The following is a 20512-nucleotide window of genomic DNA, read 5'->3' as shown; positions in this document are numbered from 1 at the left end:
TCTGAAAGCAAAATGGTCTCTAATTAAATCATTAATAGCATCAATTAAAGAAATAAAAAGTAAAGTTAGAAAGAGCTTAATCTCGTATCAAAATAAGATGCTCGACTTTCTGATATCTGTGGTATATTTCTAGTATTATCTATTTTTATCTGCTCTTTGCTATATTAGGCCTGAGTTTTGAATCCCTGATTTCCTGACATACTAGCTATATTATTGAAATTGTCTTGTGAGCTAGTATCCTCTTTTCCCTGATTCTGGTTGTTGTGCTGATAACAGCTTCAGGTGATGTGTTCTGTGGTGTCGTGACCCCTACACCCTCTTCATGCCCCGGGCCATCAGGCAGGCGAACACCGTCATCACCATCTTAGGTTTGACCTCCACTAGGTCCTCAGGCAGGGCGTACACCCGCGCTCCGATCTTCCTGGCCATGGAGATGGCATACCTGACAACAGGTAGGATTAAGAGGAGATGTGTTAGTGGGGATATCTTTACATCTGTTAACTTGAACGTTTCCTCTCTTTCATCAAGCTCATACCTAAATTTGATTATCATCACATAGTACGTACTTGGCGTTATTGAGCTTCTCCTCCTCAGTCAGGTCCTCCACTTTGATTAGATCATAGCGGATAGAGCCTGGCTGGATGGCATCAATCAGGTCCAGGACTGGCATACTGGTGGCAATGGACCCATCCTACAGAGGCACAGACACACACACACACACACACACACACACTGAGCTATTGCTGTGGAGGGTGCTGTATTTGTATTTCCTTTACTGCTTAGTGACTAAATGAAGTCTAGAACTTCAAAAAAGGTACCATGGTCAGGAAAATATTAAACAGCAGAGGTACAGCCTACCTTGAATCCAGAGATGGTGCCTTTGCCAGCCTGTGTGAGTGTATCGTTGACCCAGGTGACGATGGTGTCGTCATTCACCTTCTGCCCATCACCAAGCTCCTCCAGAATATTCAGTGTGTACCTGAGAGAAAGAGATGGATCCTTCTAAATGTGGAATTATGGAGTATGCATTGGGCCTGCATAGGGTTTTTTCCTGATCACATGACCAGAACAGGAAAAATGTATAATCTGTAGCATTTTAACAGTATTCTGTTGCATTACCTCCTCATCAGCTGCCACAGCAGGGCCTGGGTGAGTTTTCTGTTGCCTTCATTCAGGTCCTGTCCAGCGATGCCAACCAGGGAGAACTTGGCCTCCTTCTTCCCCAGCTCCACTGCATAGTTACAGTTCTCCAACTGGAACAGACAAACGCAATCAATCAATCAATCAGTCAATCAATTGAAAAGCTTCTATGAAAATCTATATAAATCAGAAATAAACAACAGTTGGACTGATCCTACAACCTTCTTAGACTCAACAACCCTGAAGCAATTATCAGCAGAAAAAAAAATATTACTAAAAACATATCACCCCTCAAACAAATATTAGATACTGTTAAAATGTTTGCATGGACGGCTTTCTCATAGAATTCTATTTAACATTTTGGGACAAAGTATCACCCTTATTTCACAAATGACAACACAGGTCACTCAATTCAGTGCTTCTAGTTCCATGTATCAAAAAGGGTTTTCAGTTATATTAAAACCAGGATAATCTGGAGAGTCCACTGCTGATTACAGACCTGTAAGTTTAATAAATTGTGACAAAAAAATAACAAAACTCATAAGCAATAGAATGGGAAAAGTCTTACCAGACTTGATCCATATCAATCAAACAGAGTTCATTAAGAATAGACATTTAAACAAACACAATAACATGTTTCAGTTTAATACAATACGCTGAAAAACAATATACATTTATCAATTTCATTTTTTTATTTATTTCACCTTTATTTAACCTGGTTGAGAACAAGTTCTCACTTACAACTGCGACCTTGCCAAGATAAAGCAAAGCAGTGCGACACAAACACAGAGTTACACATAGAATTAATAAACATACAGTCAAAAGTCTACATACAGTGTGTGCAAATAAGGTAGGTAAGGCAATAAATAGGCCAGTGGCAAAATAATTACAATTATAGCAATTAAACACTGGGGTGATAGATGTGCAGAAGATGAGTGTGCAAGTAGAGATACTGGGGTGCAAAGGAGCAAAATACTTATAGATGACCTGGAGCCAGTGGGTTTGGCGATGAATATGAAGCGAGGCCCAGCCAACGAGAGCATACAGGTCACAGTGGTGGGTAGTATATGGGGCTTTGGTGACAAAACGGATGGCACTGTGATAGACTGCATCCAATTTTCTGAGTAGAGTGTTGGAGGCTATTTTGTAAATGACATTGCCGAAGTCAAGGATCGGTCGCATAGTCAGTTTTACGAGGGTATGTTTGGCAGCATGAGTTAAGGATGCTTTGTTGTGAAATAGGAACCCGATTTTAGATTTAATTTTGGATTGGAGATGCTTAATGTGAGTCTGGAAGGAGAGTTTACAGTCTAACCAGACACCTAGGTATTTGTAGTTGTCCACATATTCAGAACCGTCCAGAGTAGTGATGCTGGACAGGCGGGCAGGTCTGGGCAGCGATTGGTTGAAGAGCATGCATTTAGTTTACTTGCATTTAAGAGCAGTTGGAGGCCACGGAAGGAGAATTGTATGGCATTGAAGCTCGTCTGAAGGTTAGTTAACACAGTGTCCAAAGAAGGAACAGAAGTATACAGAATGGTGTCGTCTGAGTAGAGGTGGATCAGAGAATCACCAGCAGCAAGAGCGACATCATTGATGTATACAGAGAAAAGAGTCGGCCCGAGAATTGAACCCTGTGGCACCCCAATAGAGACTGCCAGAGGTTCGGACAAGGCATTCTGATTTGACACACTGAACTCTGTCTGAGAAGTAGTTGGTGAACCAGCGAGACAGTCATTTCACAAATCAAGACTGTTGAGTCTGCCGATAAGAATGTGGTGATTGACAGAGTCGAAAGCCTTGGCCAGGTTGATGAATACAGCTACACAGTATTGTCTCTTATTGATGGTGGTTATGATATCGTTTAGGACCTTGAGCGTGGCTGAGGTGCACCCATGACCAGCTCGTAAACCAGATTGCATAGCGGAGAAGGTACGATGGGATTCAAAATGGTCGGTGATCTGTTTGTTAACTTGGCTTTTGAAGACCTTAGAAAGGCAGGGTAGGATAAATATAGGTCTGTAGCAGTTTGGGTCTAGAGTGTCTCCCCTTTGAAGAGGGGGATGACCACGGCAGCTTTCCAATCTTTGGGGATACGAAAGAGAGGTTGAACAGGCTAGTAATAGGGGTTACAATAATTTTGGCAGATCATTTTAGAAAGAGAGGGTCCAGATTGTCTAGCCCGGCTGATTTGTTGGGGTCTAGATTTTGCACCTCTTTCAGATCATCAGCTATCTAGATTTGGGTGAAGGAGAAATGGGGAGGCTTGGGCAAGTTGCTGTGGGGGGAGCAGGGCTGTTGACCGGGGTAGGGGTAGCCAGATGGAAAGCATGGCCAGCCGTAGAAAAATGCTTCTTGAAATGATCAATTATCGTGGATTTATCGGTGGTGACAGTGTTTCCTAGCCTCAGCGCAGTGGGCAGCTGGGAAGAGGTGCTCTCAGGAAAACAACCTCACACTCAACGTCAACAAAACTAAGGAGATGATTGTGGACTTCAGGAAACAGCAGAGGAAACACCCCCCTATCCACATCGATGGAACAGTAGTGGAGAGGGTAGCAAGTTTTAAGTTCCTCGGCATACACATCACAGACAAACTGAATTGGTCCACTCACACAGACAGCATCGTGAAGAAGGCGCAGCAGCGCCTCTTCAACCTCAGGAGGCTGAAGAAATTCGGCTTGTCACCAAAAGCACTCACAAACTTCTACAGATGCACAATCGAGAGCATCCTGGCGGGCTGTATCACCGCCTGGTATGGCAACTGCACCGCCCTCAACCGTAAGGCTCTCCAGAGGGTAGTGAGGTCTGCACAACGCATCACCGGGGGCAAACTACCTGCCCTCCAGGACACCTACACCACCCGATGTCACAGGAAGGCCATAAAGATCATCAAGGACATCAACCACCCGAGCCACTGCCTGTTCACCCCGCTATCATCCAGAAGGCGAGGTCAGTACAGGTGCATCAAAGCTGGGACCGAGAGACTGAAAAACAGCTTCTATCTCAAGGCCATCAGACTGTTAAACAGCCACCACTAACACTGAGTGGCTGCTGCCAACACACTGACACTGACTCAACTCCAGCCACTTTAATAATGGGAATTGATGGGAAATGATGTAAATATATCACTAGCCACTTTAAACAATGCTACCTTATATAAATGTTACTTACCCTACATTATTCATCTCATATGCATACGTATATACTGTACTCTATATCATCGACGGTATCCTTATGTAATACATGTATCACTAGCCACTTTATACTATACTATGCCACTTTGTTTACATACTCATCTCATTTGTACATACTGTACCCGATACCATCTACTGTATCTTGCCTATGCTGCTCTGTACCATCACTCATTCATATATCCTTATGTACATATTCTTTATCCCCTTACACTGTGTACAAGACAGTAGTTTTGGAATTGTTAGTTAGATTACTTGTTATTACTGCATTGTCGGAACTAGAAGCACAAGCATTTCGCTACACTCGCATTAACATCTGCTAACCATGTGTATGTGACAAATAAAATTTGATTTGATTTGATTTGATTTCTTATTCTCCATGGACTTTACAGTGTCCCAGAACGTTTTGGAGTTTGTGCTACAGGATGCAAATTTCTGTTTGAAAAAGCTAGCCTTTGCTTTCCTAAATGCCTGTGTATATTGCTTCCTAACTTCCCTGAAAAGTTGCATATCGCGTAGGCTTTTCAATGCTAATACAGAACACCTCAGGATGTTTTTGTGCTGGTCAAGGGCAGTCAGGTCTAGAGTGTTCCTGGTTTAATTTTTTTTGAATGGGGCATGCTTATTTAAGATGGTGAGGAAAGCACTTTTAAAGAATAACCAGGCATCCTCTACTGACGGAATGAGGTCAATATCCTTCCAGGATACCCGGGCCAGGTCGATTAAAAAGGCCTGCTCGCTGAAGTGTTTTAGGGAGCGTTTGACAGGGATGAGGGGTGGTCATTTGACCGCAGACCCATTACGGATGCAGGCAATGATGCAGTAATCGCTGAGATCCTGGTTGAGATTGAGGGCATCAAGCTTAGATTGTAGGATGGCCGGGGTGTTAAGCATGTCCCAGTTTAGGTCACCTAACATTACGAGCTCTGAAGATAGATGGGGGTCAATCAATTCACATATGGTGTCCAGGGCACAGCTGGGCCAGAAGGTGGTCTATAGCAAGCAGCAACGGTGAGAGACTTGTTTCTAGAAAGGTGGAGTTTTAAAAGTAGAAGTTCAAATTGTTTGGGCACAGACCTGGATAGTAAGACAGAACTCTGCAGGCTATCTCTGCAGTAGATTGCAACTCCGCCCCCTTTGGCAGTTCTATCTTGTCGGAAAATGTTATGGTAGGGATGGAAATGTCAGGGTTTTTGGTGGTCTTCCTGAGCCAGGATTCAGACACGGCTATGACATCCGGGTTGGCAGCGTGTGCTAAAACAGTGAATTAAACAAACTTAGGGAGGAGGCTTCTAATGTTAACATGTATGAAACCAAGGCTTTTACAGTTACAGAAGTCAACAAATGAGAGCGCCTGGGGAATGGGAGTGGCGATAGGCACTGCAGGGCCTGGTTTAACCTCTACATCACCAGAGGAACAGAAGAGGAGTAGGATAAGGGTATGGCTAAAGGCTATAAGAACTGATCGTCTAGTACGTTCGGAACAGAGAGCTAAAGGAGCAGGTTTCTAGGCATGGTAGAATAGATTCAAGGCATAATGTACAGACAAAGGTATGGTAGGATGTGAATACAGTGTTGGTAAACCTATGCATTGAGTGACGATGAGAGAGAAATTGTCTCTAGAAACATAATTTAAACCAGGTGAGCTCACCGCATGTGTGGGAGGTGGAACTAAAGGGTTAGCTAAGGCGTATTGCACAAGGCTAGATGCTCTACAGTGAAATAAGGCAATAATCACTATCCAAAACAGTGATGGACAAGGCATATTGACATTAGAGAGAGGCATGCGTAGCCGAGTGATCATAGGGGTCCAGTGAGTAGATCGGGGGGTGGAAACACGGCAATTCAGACAGCTAGCGGGCGGGCCCTAGCAAGCTAGCAGAAGGGCCTTAGAGGGACGTCATGACGGAAGAAACCTGTTGTAGCCCCCTCGTGCTGTTACGTCGGCAGACCAGTCCTGAAAGATCAGCAGGGCTCCGTGTGGTAAAAGGGTCAAGGCCAATTGGCAAAATAGGTATTGTGGCCAAAGAATTTGTCCGATGGTTCTCTTCAGCTCACAGTCCGATATGCTCTAGACAGCTGCGGGCCGCTGCTAGTGCATTCAGTGAACGTCGCGACGGAGGAGCCAGTTGAAAACCCCCTCGGGCAGATTACGTCAGTAGTCCAGTCGTGATGGATCGGTGGGGCTCCATGTTGGCAGTTAAAGGGGTCCAGGCCAATTTGCAAAATAGGTATTGTAGCCCAAGGAGTGGCTGTCGGCTAGCCGAGAGATGGGCCTAGCAAAGGCTAGCTCCAGGCTAATTGGTTCTTGCTTCGGGACAGAGATATTAGCCAGGAGTGGCCACTCGGATAGCAGATAGCTAGCTGAGATGATCCAGGTGAGAAGGTTCAGAGCTTGCGGTAGGAATCCGAAGATATGGAGAAAAATAAGTCAGATTTGCTCTGGTTTGAATCGCGCTGTGCAGACTGGCAAGAGTTGTTGGCTAAAGGTTAGCTGAAGACCGCTAGCAGTGGCTGGCTGACTACTAGCTAGTAGCTAGTTAGCTGGCTAGCATCTGTTGGGGGATCCGGTTCAAAAGTAAAGAATATAGCAGATCCATACCACATTGGGTGAGGCGGATTGCAGGAGAGCATGTTGAAGTTGAGGTTAAGAAAAATATTCAAAATATTTAAAAAATATATGCGAAGAAAAAATATGTAAAAAGATATACACGGGACACGACGAGGACAAAGACGTCTGACTGCTACGCCATCTTAGAACAATCAATAATGTCTGTTGATGCCGAAAAGGCTTTTCCTCTGTCTTGATTGGACTTTTCTATTCAAAACTTTGGAAGCGTTCAACTTTCCAGCAGAAATAATCAATTTAAAATATATATGGATAAATGTCCTTATGCAAAAATCTACACAAATAATACATGAATTGCTGAAATTGCTTTAGAAAGATGCACAAGACAGTATGTCCTCTATCCTCCCTCCTGTTTGCCCTGGCAGTTGAACTGCTTTCAGAACGAATTAGACAGGACCCAAATGTAACATGTACAGTGCCTTGCGAAAGTATTCGGCCCCCTTGAACTTTGCGACCTTTTGCCACATTTCAGGCTTCAAACATAAAGATATAAAACTGTATTTTTGTGTGAAGAATCAACAACAAGTGGGACACAATCATGAAGTGGAACGACATTTATTGGATATTTCAAACTTTTTTAACAAATCAAAAACTGAAAAATTGGGCGTGCAAAATTATTCAGCCCCTTTACTTTCAGTGCAGCAAACTCTCTCCAGAAGTTCAGTGAGGATCTCTGAATGATCCAATGTTGACCTAAATGACTAATGATGATAAATACAATCCACCTGTGTGTAATCAAGTCTCCGTATAAATGCACCTGCACTGTGATAGTCTCAGAGGTCCGTTAAAAGCGCAGAGAGCATCATGAAGAACAAGGAACACACCAGGCAGGTCCGAGATACTGTTGTGAAGAAGTTTAAAGCCGGATTTGGATACAAAAATATTTCCCAAGCTTTAAACATCCCAAGGAGCACTGTGCAAGTGATAATATTGAAATGGAAGGAATATCAGACCACTGCAAATCTACCAATCTCTGCAAATCTACAACAATTGGATACTACGAAATTGGGGAGAAAAAGGGGTAAAATTAAAAAATATATATATATAATAATACAGTTTACAAACTTTATGTTTGAAGCCTGAAATGTGGCAAAAGGTTGCAAAGTTCAAGGGGGGCGAATACTTTCGCAAGGCACTGTATCAGCATTGGTAATATCAACTAAACTTATTTGCAGATGATCTCCTGATATACCTGGCCAATATTGAAAACTCAATGCCCCCCCTGCTAAAAATATCTTCAGAATACTCAAACATCGTGATCGGGAGTCCCATAGGGCGGTGCACTATGGCCCAGCGTCGTCCGGGTTAGGGGAGGTTGGTAGGCCGTCATTGTAAAATAAGAATTTGTTCTTAACTGACATGCCTAGTTAAATAAAGGTTAAAAAAAACTACTAAAATCTTACAGGTAGAATAAACCTCTTCAGAATGGCATGGCTCCCAAAGTATTTATATTTATTCTTTGTAATACCAATTACCTCACCGAAGACATTCTTTAAAAAAGTATATTCGGTCATAACAGATGGGCAAATAAGCAGAACAGCCTCAATTTGTCTAGGCATGGACTCTACAAGGTGTCGAAAGCGTTCCACAGGGATGCTGGCCCATGTTGGCTCCAATGTTTTCCACAGTTTTGTCAAGTTGGCAAGATGTCCGTTGGGTTGTGGACCATTCTTGAAACACGCAGGAAACTGTTGAGCGTGTAAAAAACAGCAGCGTTGCAGTTCTTAACACAAACCAGTGCGCTTACCTACTGCCATACCCCGTTCAAAGGCACTTATATATTTTGTCTTTCCCATTCACCCTCTGAATGGCACACATACACAATTCATGTCTCAATTGTCTCAAGGTTTAAAAATCCTTATTTAACCTGTCTCCTCCCCTTCATCTACACTAATTGAAGTGAATTTAACAAGTGACATCAATAAGGGATCATAGCTTTCACCTGGATTTACCTGGTCAGTATATGTCATGGAAAGAGCAGGTGTTCTTAATGTTTTGGATACTCATTGTAGTTAAATGCACTAAAGAGGACCAATGGGTACATATTGAAGATGTGCATGCTCATCCCCAGAATATTTTTACATGTCTATAAAGCTAAGAACAGTAACATCTTCATAGCTAAGAACACTATAACAATACGGAATAAAATTAAACGTGTTCTACATGAACCAATATTACTCCATAAAATCACAACCCTGTGGAACAATCCTTGGATAGCTTTTCAGAATTCACAGATAAATTTGTCCACATGGAAAACTAAAGGCATAAACACCGTAAACTACTTGGTAATAGGAAATACATGTATTTCCATGACAGAATTAAAAGGGAATTTTGGACTGAACAATGTAGATATTTTTAAAAACATGCAACTTAAAAGTTTCATATTTGTGAAATTTCTATTTGAAATCTTTTGGGCGTCAGAGCCATCTTGAGGGAATCCTATTTGAGTCAGAAAATGATATTCATAAAATAGATTAAATAAATAAAAATCCTCAGCAATCTACACACAATACCCCACAATGACAAAGTGAAAACAGGTTTTTAGAAATTGCAAAAACAGAAATAACTTATTTGCATTAGTATTTAGACCCTTTGTTATGAGACTCGAAACTGAGCTTAGGTGCATCCTGTTTCCATTGATCATCCTTGAGATGTTTCAACTTTATTGGAGTCCACCTGTGGTAAATTCAAGTTCCTCTTTGGAGATGGGAGAACCTTCCAGAAGGACAACCATCTCTGTAGCACTCCACCAATCAGGCCTTTATGGTGGAGTGGCCAGACAAATGCCTCTCCTCAGTAAAAGGCACATTAAAGCCCGCTTGGAGTTTTCCAAATGGCACCTAAAGACTCTCAGACCATGAGAAACAAGATTCTCTGGTATTTTTAAACCACAATTGAACTCTTTGTCCTGAATGCCAAGTGTCACATCTGGAGGAAAGCTGGCACCATCCCTACGGTGAAACATGGTAGTGGCAGCATCACGCTGTGGGCATTTCTTCAGCGGTACAAAGAGATCGTTGATGAAAACCTGCTCCAGATTGCTCAGGACCTCAGACTGGGGTGAAGGTGCACCTTCCAACAGGATAACGACCCTAAGCACACAGCCAAGACAACGCAGGAGTGGCTTCGGGACAAACCTCTGAATGTCCTTGAGTGGCCCAGCCAGTACCCAGACTTGAACCCGATCAAACATTTCTGGAGAGACCTGAAAATAGCTGTGCAGCAACGCTCCCCATCCAACCTGACAGAGCGTGAGATGATCTGCAGAGAAGAATGGGAGAAACTCCCCAAATACAGGTGTGCGAAGCTTGTAGAGTCATACCTAAGAAGACACAAGGCTGTAATCGCTGCCAAATGCCCTTCAACAAAGTACTGAGTAAAAGGTCTGAATACTTATGTAAATGTGATATTTCCGTTTTTTATTTTGAATATATTTGCAAACCTGTTTTTGTTTTGTCATTATGGGGTATTGTGTGTAGATTGATGAGGGGGGGAAACAAGTTAATGAATTTTAGAATAAGGCTGAAACCTAAAAAAATGTGGAAAAAGTCAAGAGGTCTGAATACTTTCCGAAGGCACTCTCTTTGCAGAGAGCCTATCCAACAGACAATCTCTTAGAAAAAAGATCTATTGGAACCAAGACTTAAAAAGAACTGATATTGGCACAAAATGGAGGGAATATTGGAACGTATCTAACAAAATTACAGGTTAACGAAAATGTACACTTATTCCAGTTTAAACTAATGTATAAAATGTTTTATACAAAATACAAAATTCACAAATTCTACAGCACAGCGACAGAGTCATGTATTAAGTGTAAAACTAACAATAACTCAATAATCAATGCCTTCTGGGAATGCTATAAAGTCCAAAAGTTATCAGCGGAGTTAGAAAGTTGGCTGTCATAAGTATTACAATGTAAATGCACTTTTAATCTGTCTGCATATTTCAAGCATATGAAAGTGCAGTGAGATACCCGAGTGGTTGGATGATACTTTTCTCATCAATCATCTTGAAAAAAACGTAAACTTAAAACCTGGAAATCAACCAAACCTCCATCGTTAACACAATGGAAAGGTAAAACACGTTCTTATCTAAATGCTGAAAGTGCGTGGGTGACGGAGAGAAACAAAATGGTGCAGTTTGAGGCTATGTGGCGGATAATGATGTGGGTGCTGGAGATGGGGGTGTGAGCAGGTCTGGGTAGGTGTGATGTCGTTGATATTTGTGTGCATCTGTATGTGTACGTTTTGTACTGTTTAAATTGTCGTTTTAATCATGATCGCACTTTGGGAGAACTCGTATTGTTCCTAGTCTCACCTTCTTCATGTTGCTGCCCAGTTTGGAGTAAGGGGGTTTGTTTACTCTGTCCCAACCCACTGGCACATTGATCTTCTCATAGAGCTGGAAGATGACCAAAGCATCATCTATGTCCCTGTAAAACATGCACACACAATTTAAATGAGTGCGGTTTCCAAATGATTGGAAATGGTGTGTAGTAAGATGGAGTGACCTGTACTTACACATAGAGGTGGTTGACACGAGGGTTGACCCCCAGTGAGTTCATCCAGTTCCTGAAGGTGCGCTCCTCTCTGGTTTCACCTGGAAGTGGCCGAGACAGCATTACACACTGGTTTAGGCCTATATATGGTTTATATTATAATCAGGAAGAGGGGATGCTCAGGAACTGGGTTATGGTCTGGTCCCAAAACTGACCCTCGATGGAGCTCCAGTCGATGTCCTGGTTCTCAGGCTTCTTCAGGGCAGGGTACTTGTTGAACAGGTTGGCAATGTATGCTAAGTTTAGCTTAGGGTTGCCGCGGACCACGTCGGTTGCCGTGACGAACTGCCGGCAGCCCAGACGGTCAGCCTGCTCCAACATGCACTCTGCTCTCTTTATGTCCTCTTTCTCCTGCAGGGGGTGGTAGGGAGATCTTTAACAGCAACATCTGATGTATCACTCATTGACAATATGGTCAATTTAGCAGGCATGTTTAACCTAGGTGGCTAGAAGAACAACACTGTCTGTTGATCAGGTTGGCTGAAATCTAAATTTAAAGCTGCAACATGTAACTTTTTGGGTGACCCGACCAAATTCACATAGAAATGTTAGTAATAGATGTATCATTCTCATTGATAGCAAGTCTAAGAAGGGGTAGGTAGATATGTTCTAAGTGCACTATTTATATGGTTCCCGTTCTTAAGTTTAGTTTCTGCATCTTTAATTTTCAGTTTTGTACACCAAGCTTCAAACAGCTGAAAACACAATATTCTTTGTTATTGAAAAAATACTTCACTGCAGTTTAGATTGTACAATGATTCTCTACACCAGTGGTTCCCAAACTTTTGATAGTCCCGTACCCCTTAAAACATTCAACCTCCAGCTGCATACTCCCTTCTAGCACCAGGGCCAGCGCACTCTCAAATGTTGTTTTTTTGCCATCATTGTGAGCCTGCCACACACACACTATACGATACATTTATTAAACATAAGAATGAGTGTGAGTTTTTGTCACGACCCGGCTCATGGGAAGTGACAAAGAGCTCTTATAGGACCAGGGCACAAATCATAATCTCACATATAAAACCTTATTTGTTCATAGAATATTAACTCTGTAATGTTGGGTTGTGTTGGAGAAAGTCTCAGTCTTAAATCATTTTCCTGTGTCTGTATTTAGTTTTCATGCTAGTGAGGGCCGAGAATCCACTCTCACATGGGTATAGTGGTTGCAAAGGGCATCAGTGTCTTAACAGCGGATTTGCCAAGGCAGGACACTCTGAGTAAATTCAATTTTCACAGAACCACTTGTTGCAATTTTGATGAGGCTCTCTTGTTCAGATATCGGTAAGTGGAATAGAGGCTGGGCAAGAAAGGGATAACGAATCAATTTTTTTAGCCCTATCCAGAAATCTGGCAGTGGCTTCTGATTAAATTCAATTTTCACAGAACCGCTTGTTGCAATTTTGATGAGGCTATCGGTAAGTGATATCTGTAAGTGAACTGCAGGCAGGGCATGAAAGGGATAACGAATCCAGTTTTTGTGTCGTCCGTTTCGGTAAGTACCTGCGTAATTGCGCACCCAGCTCACTCAGGTGCTTCGCTATATCACATTTGACATTTGACACAGCTTGAGTTCATTTGCACACAAAATAATCATACAATGATGGCAAGACCTACAGTATGTGTTGCCTTTGTTAATGCAGACAGAAAAGAGCTCCAACTTCTTAATAATAGCCTCAATTTTGTCCGGCACATTGAATATACAGTAGTTGCGAAGAGTCCCTGTAATTCAAGATTCAGATCATTCAGGCGAGAAAAAACATCACCCAGATAGGCCAGTCGTGTGAGAAACTCGTCATCATGCAAGCGGTCAGACAAGTGAAAATTATGGTCAGTAAAGAAAACTTTAAGCTTGTCTCTCAATTTAAAAAAACGTGTCAATACTTTGCCCCTTGATAACCAGCGCACTTCTGTATGTTGTAAAAGCGTTACATGGGACGCTGCCCATATCATCATCAGTTCAGGTGCCTTGCTTTAACAAAGTTAACCATTTTCACTGTAGTGTCCAAAATGTCTTTCAAGCTGTCAGGCATTCCCTTGGCAGCAAGAGCCTCTCAGTGGATGCTGCAGTGTACTGAAGTGGCGTTGGGAGCAACTGCTTGCACGTGCATTACCTCTCCACTAGGTCTCACTGTCATGGCTTTTGCGCCATCAGTACAGATACATCTTGACCACCAAAGTCCATTTGATGTCACAAACCTGTCTATTATTTTAAAAATATTGTCTCCTGTTGTCCTGGTTTACAGTGGTTTGCAGAAGAGGATGTCTTCCTTAATTGACCCCCCATAAATGTAACGGACATAAACCAGGAGCTGTGCTAGGCCCGCCACGTCTGTTGACTCATCCAGCTGTAACGCATATAATTCACTGGCTTGTATGCGAAGCCGTAATATTTTCTAAACATCTCCTGCCATTTCACTGATGCGTCATGAAACAGTGTTGTTTGATGGAGCCATTTTCTGTATAGTTTTTTGGGCCATTTCCCCCAGCATTGTCCCAACCATATCCGCAGCAGCAGGAAGAATTAAGTCCTCCACAATAGTATGGGGCTTGCCTGTCCTAGCCACTTGGTAGCTCACCATATAAGACACTTCTAGCCCCTCCTTATTAATGTAATCTGTTGCTTTTATATATGTCTTACTACTCGAAAGTCGTCTTTATTCTCGCTCCAAAAACTCCCATTGCTTATTTTTCAAATTGTAATTTTGTTTCTAAATGTCTGCGCAAGAGTGAAGGTTTCACGCGAGAGAGTAACGGTTATTGTGATTGGATGTTAATTATTTGACTAGGCTACCTGTATTTGACATTGTGTTGTTATTTCGCTGAACACTAGATGGTTAAATTGTATTTTTGGCAGTGAAATTAGGCAACATTTTTAAATGTGAATCACATTTTTATTTGGCGTACCCCCGATGGCATTGCCCATACCCCGTCGGGGTACGCGTACCCCAGATTGGGAACACCTGCTCTACACTATACATTGCTTGTATTGTCCCTGGCGAACTATTCAGATTTTAGCAACCAGGAAATGGCGGAAATATTGCACCTTCAATGGTTGATGTTTCTAGTGTAGGAAGAGCATGTACCCTTATCCCTGAAATGTCAATGGCAATAGGAGGGATTCCCTCCTCATCTCCCTTAGGGGCCACTTGGTTCAGGATGTTGTAGTAGGCCTTGGAATCCTATAATGCAAAACAGAAAATTAATACAATCACAAATGCACAAGAAGATCCAGGAGCGACACAGTCATATGACAATCCAGATCCGACATAACGTGTGTGACCCACCTTTATGTCAGAGCTGAAGTTGTTGATTTTGGAGCAGCCGGCCTCCTCTAGGTGATAGTTGGCCCAGCGCAGCAGCAGCTCCTCTGGGGAAAGCTTCATCAGGTCTTCCAGGCTCTCCCCATCCCTCAGCAGGGCTATCAGAGCTGCACACACACACCATTGATATTATTATACACACACATAAAATCAAACAAGGCTACAGAGATCAAGTGATGTACAGTACTGTAGATATATAGACACCCTCGTGTTCAAAAGTTATAAAACACACATACACATTGAAAGCCTATATTCAAATAAACATTTAACACACACACACACACACACCTTCGTTCCTGCTGATCTCGATGTCAGCAAACAAACCGATCTTGATGACTTGCCAGAGCAGGCCCAGGACCAGATGCTGTCTGCCTTCCTTCAGGTCCTCTGCTCCGATGTTCACCACGTGGCAGCCAATGGCCGACGCAGAGTTCAGAGCCAGGTTCAGATTCTCCTGTTAGAGCACAGCACACACACAGCATACTGTAGATGTGTATGACATAGTGTATATAATGAAAAAGAAAATAAACTACTGTGTCAATGGGTTATACAAAGCTGCATGTGGTGTTACAGTAATGTCTGTAAAAGGTTACCTGGATGGTGAAGGGTGTGAGCTTCTTCTTGTTGATGGTTCTTTCATCGATGGTGTCCGGAACAGACTGGTTGATCATCTTACTACCAGGTGAAGGAGAGATGCATAGTTAAATATCAATGGAATATTGCCATAGGGATTGGTTTTTACTCTAAAGTAAGTCTATGAGACCAGTTAGAAAGTACCATAAAACGATCCCATCTCCGACAGCGGTGAACAGGTCATTAGTGGTGGGGTCCATGGGGAGGACATGTTTGCAGTCTGGGTCTTTCTCCAAGGCCTTATTCACCCAGTTCACAAAAGCCACCTTCTCCTCCTCTGTCAGTGGAGAAAGGTGTGGGTATGGGGGTGGATGCACAATATACAGTATTTGTACTTATGGTAAATATTTATATACATTAGCTAATCAGAGACGTTCAGATATGTGACTTCACAGACAAGGAATAGTTGTTGTACTTATGGATTGTTCCAGACATAGAGATAGATGTGGTTCTGTATGTCTCATTTGAATGATTAGTGCTTCCTGTGTCATGTTGGCTACAGACATATCTAGAGAGTGACTCAAATAGGTAGCTTGGGGGCATTCTCCTTCAGTGAAACAAGTAGGGGCAGTCACCTGAGTAGGAGTGCTGTGTGCCTGACTGCTCTGAAGTTCCTGCTACGGCATAGATGCCCTCCTTCTTGTTGATGGCTTTCTTGAAGGTCTTAGCAACTTCTGTACTCTTCAGTCCATGGACCACCTTAGTGAAAGGAAAAATAGTGGTGAGATGAGACCATGTATCTCTGGTGTCATGTGAAAATGTATTAAGCTATGTTCTCCTGTTCTTTGACATTGACTTTTTGTAAATGCCGGTGATTTTAACCTCTTGACCTCTGAACTTACATTAGCAAACTCGTCGAAGGTGACTTTGCCGTCATGCAGGTCTCCTGTCTTGGTGAGATCCTGGATGATCTCTCTGACTCTGTATCCCGGCAATGGCAGGTTGGCAGCTTTGAACAGGTCATTGAGCTCTTCTGTGCCAATGTGGCCATGAGAGTCCACATCTGGAACAGGATGGATAAATCAAAGGTAATGTAAAATGTAGCCTTGTTGAATACATAATGAGTCAGTGACCCAGAATAAAAGAGAGAGTGAAGTGAGTCTATGATTTATCAACTATGTTTCAGTTTCCGTCTTAGTATGGGGGAATCAGGATTGGAGTTGGTTCAGGCCCTCACCGATCTTAGCAAAGGCTTCTCTCAGTTCTTCCAACTCATCTTGAGAAATTTGTGGTGGAGCAGCCATTTTGTGGGATCTGAAACCATCAAACACAACTTCAACTTTATAAACCCATACAATACTGAACATACTCAACAAGGAGGAACTTTCTGCATGTTGTCACTGTGATAATTGCTACAAAATGTGATTTGCTGTACCCAGTGGTTCTGGGCTCTGATGTCTATTTCGTTCTAAAGTATCCTGCTTCTAGTGAGCTGCTTTATGCTTTTTCTGGTGAGGTAATTCACACCATTCATGTGTCTTTATTACACCCCTTTGCAACTGCAAGTCATTATCACAAAACTAGCATTTCCAAGTATCCCCAACAACACACATACAAAGTCATAATGAGTTTATTGCTTAAGACTTGTGTGAAATAGGGAGAATAATCTATTATGCAATTCAGAGAAGTTTGTCTTGTGACATTCTGTGTGGTTAGCCAGACCAACTCAAAGTTTGTGCGTGAGTATGTGTTTATCAGAAACTCCTCTGAATTCTTCCTCATCTGCCTTAGGACGAAGTATACATTCTAGGCCTCAGTCTGAGTTGAGAGTGGAGTACAGGTTGCTATAGTGATAACAGACAGGGAGAATGTCTGCCATTTTACTGTGTGGCTTCATTGAGAGCTCTATGGCTGTAAACCACAGACTCAGCGAGAGATAAAAGGTCACTTTAGATACAAAGACCCACTTTAAACTAGGTCTGCTCTGCTTGCCTCCGAGGTGTGAAGTTTTGGGTTGAGTTTTTGTTGGTATTTTTTATATTTTTACCCCCTTTTTCTCCCCAATTTCAATCTTGTCTCATTGCTGCAACTCCCCAACGGGCTCAGGAGGCGAAGGTTGAGTCATGCGTCCTCCGAAACACGAGCCACCAAACCGAACTTCATAACACCCGTCTGCTTAACCCGGAAGCCAGCCGCACCAACGTGTCGGAGGAAACACCGTTCACCTGATGACCGAGGTCAGCCTGCAGGCGCCCGGCCCGCAGCACGAGTCGCTAGACCGCGATGAGCCAAGTAAAGCCCCCCAGCCAAACCCTCCCCTAACCTGGACGACACTGGGCTAATTGTGCTCCGCCCTATGGGACTCCCGATCACGGCCAGTTGCGATACAGCCTAGGATCGAACCCGGGTCTGTAGTGACACCTCTAGCACTGCGATGCAGTGCCTTAGACTGCTGCGCCACTCGTGAGGCCCAGTAGCACACTTCTAAATTCTAAAATAAGTAAGAACAAGGAGTTCTGGGTTTTGTTACCTTTCTCCCACCATTGCTATAGAGGTCAGAAGCAGAAGCGAAACTGATGTATTTTTACACCAAGTTTCAAAATGACCAGCTTTGTCACTTTACAAGCATTTCATTTCAATCAGCAGTGAGACACTGATGATTCAGTAAACCACACACTGGATGACACAATGACACTGTGATGTTCACTAATCTAACAATAGGATTGTATTGTCTTTTTAGGGCGACATTTACCCAGACTTTACTTTTTGATGATGAAGTAAAATTTGTCTTTGCATTTTGATCATGAGGGGCGTTATCTTTCATGAGGCAAATCCAGTTACTTGATTTGAAATCCCTAAAACCCTCATCTGTCATCAATAATTGCCTGTGGACTCAGTCACAAAAATCATCAAGGGCCTGTATGGAAATAAAACTGCAATACCCACAAACATCAATCATTGGTACCGCAGATTTCACATGTAAATCTTGTTCTCTTTTAAACAAACAGCTTATTCATTATGTAGTAAGAAAAGAATCAAACAGTAAGGTATATTTGCATGGATTAGATATAGGAAGAGAGGTTTATTGGAACAATATTATGATGTGGACCTTTATCAAAGCCAATGTCTGTCACTCCAAATAATCTTTATACAGCAATCAATTGTGCGTCCTCGGTTTCTCTCAATTGTTTTGTATTCAAAGGCACATTCCTTTAAGTGTAGTGTGTGTTATGGATTCTTCAAGCACAATTGAAAGACAAAATATATATATACTATATTTTGTTCATCATTTTCAAATGGCTACAGCAGTGTGAGTTCCAAAGATGACAAATTCACGTGTCAGTCAATTCCATATGCTGATGCACATGTTATTCCATGAATAGTGAAGATATGTTGGAAACTTATAGAAAATGTACATTCATATCTGAGTTACTGTTAGCTTTCACATGTTAGAATACTTTTCAGTAGTTGCAGCAAGGCTAACCACATCCCAACGTACTTCCTGTTTAATCACTGTGCAATGGTTTACTTCTGCTCTCTGTCACCATAGTCTGCTGACTTTACAGTCAAGACATGGCAATGCTGCGCATTGATCAGCATGTCTACTACACATGCTGCCCTCAGATTCCAGGACGACACGATCTATTAACACACACAGGACTATCTGTGAACCCTTATGGACTGTTAAAGCAACAGAAATGCATCATCATCATCATTCATCCTCATCAGAATCAACGTGCAGTCACAGACCATTTTCCCAGTAGATTCAACGTAATAACGACACATGCAGAGGAACACAGTGACACTGAGAGGCCCCTAGGTCAGGAGATTGAATTACCTGAGGGAGGTGAGTTGACTGGCGGATCTGTCTGTGAGTCTGTCTGTGTCACTTTCCTTCCTTCAGTGTGTCTGCTGCTCTCACTGCTTGACAGGCAGGCAGTGCACTGTCTCTCCCTCAGAAGTCAAGCGACAATGAATCTATTCAAATAAATGAGGAAGGAAGTGACACGCGAACCAACACAACTTCACAAAGAGGAATGTCTTTATATGGCAATCTGCTGTCTGCCACGGGCCTATCAAAGTGATCAGTCTGGAAATAATATTCTACTCAGTTTTGTGTTTGTGTAGGTTTGTGCATTTGTTTTATTTTTATTTAACCTTTATTTAACTAGGCAAGTCAGTTAAGAACAAATTATTATTTACAATGACGGCCTACCAAAAGGCAAAAGGCCTCCTGCGGGGACGGGGCCTGGGATTTTAAAATAAAAATACAATATAAATATAAGCCAAAACACACATCACGACAAGAGAGACAACACTACATAAAGAGAGACCATAGACAACAACATAACAAGGCATCAACACATGACAACACAGCATGGTAGCAACACAACATGACAACAACATGGTAGCAACACAACATGGTAGCAGCACAAAAACATGGTACGAACATTATTGGGCAAAGTCAACAGCACAAAGGTCAAGAAGGTAGGGACAACAATACATCATATTGTGTATGTTCTATTCAGTCTAGTGATGTATTTTATGATGACTTTAGTGACAACTAGGGTTGCGCATTTTGGGGAATATTCAGAGGTGGAAACTTTCCGTGGGAATTAACAGGAATATATGGTAATTAACAAAAATATATGCAAATGTATATTAATACCATTCAAATGTAGATGTTTTTTGCATTAGATATATTTACAATATCATATGGAGACAGAAGCATAAACCTTATCATAAGTAGACATAATTGCAAATGATTAAATCCTTCCAATAGAAATGTAAAAACAATTTAGTTACGAATTGAACTTTAATTAAATGAGTTGACTCTTCACATGGAATGATTTCACTGAGCAACAAAATAAAGGGAATATTGAATCATCCCCAATGATCCATTGCATCTCCCAAAAACATTTTCAACATACATCTGTACTAATGATAGTCTAGAAACTAAAGCTTAGGTTGTTTTCCTCTCAGGCTTCCATGTCTTCTCCCTGGACCTCCTCAATGTCCACCTCTTGAACCTGTTGGACTCTGAGGCCTCATCTCATCATGGACTCTGCGGCTGTCACTTTCCAACCTTGTTG

The 20512-nt window shown here is 42.2% G+C and overlaps 1 protein-coding gene across 1 annotated transcript; it reads right to left on the bottom strand.

Moving 5' to 3' along the window:
• Window positions 1-142: 142 nt before the first annotated feature.
• LOC139380776 (plastin-2) lies at window positions 143-19410 on the bottom strand. The gene is made up of 16 exons (XM_071123790.1): window positions 19258-19410; window positions 16657-16733; window positions 16322-16482; window positions 16055-16178; window positions 15624-15756; window positions 15440-15521; window positions 15135-15300; window positions 14811-14953; window positions 14610-14705; window positions 11679-11874; window positions 11486-11564; window positions 11283-11397; window positions 1120-1253; window positions 859-979; window positions 567-691; window positions 143-442 (listed from the first exon to the last, which is right to left on the bottom strand). The coding sequence occupies exons 2-16, from the start codon at window positions 16721-16723 to the stop codon at window positions 310-312; spliced, it is 1875 nt and encodes a 624-aa protein (XP_070979891.1). The 5' UTR covers window positions 16724-16733; window positions 19258-19410; the 3' UTR covers window positions 143-309.
• Window positions 19411-20512: the final 1102 nt, after the last annotated feature.

Source organism: Oncorhynchus clarkii, chromosome 22 (genome assembly GCF_045791955.1).
Source record: "Oncorhynchus clarkii lewisi isolate Uvic-CL-2024 chromosome 22, UVic_Ocla_1.0, whole genome shotgun sequence".
Taxonomy (NCBI): domain Eukaryota; kingdom Metazoa; phylum Chordata; class Actinopteri; order Salmoniformes; family Salmonidae; genus Oncorhynchus; species Oncorhynchus clarkii.
The sequence above is the reverse complement of the archived record's forward strand: the minus strand, read 5'-3'. Positions and strand labels throughout refer to the sequence as shown.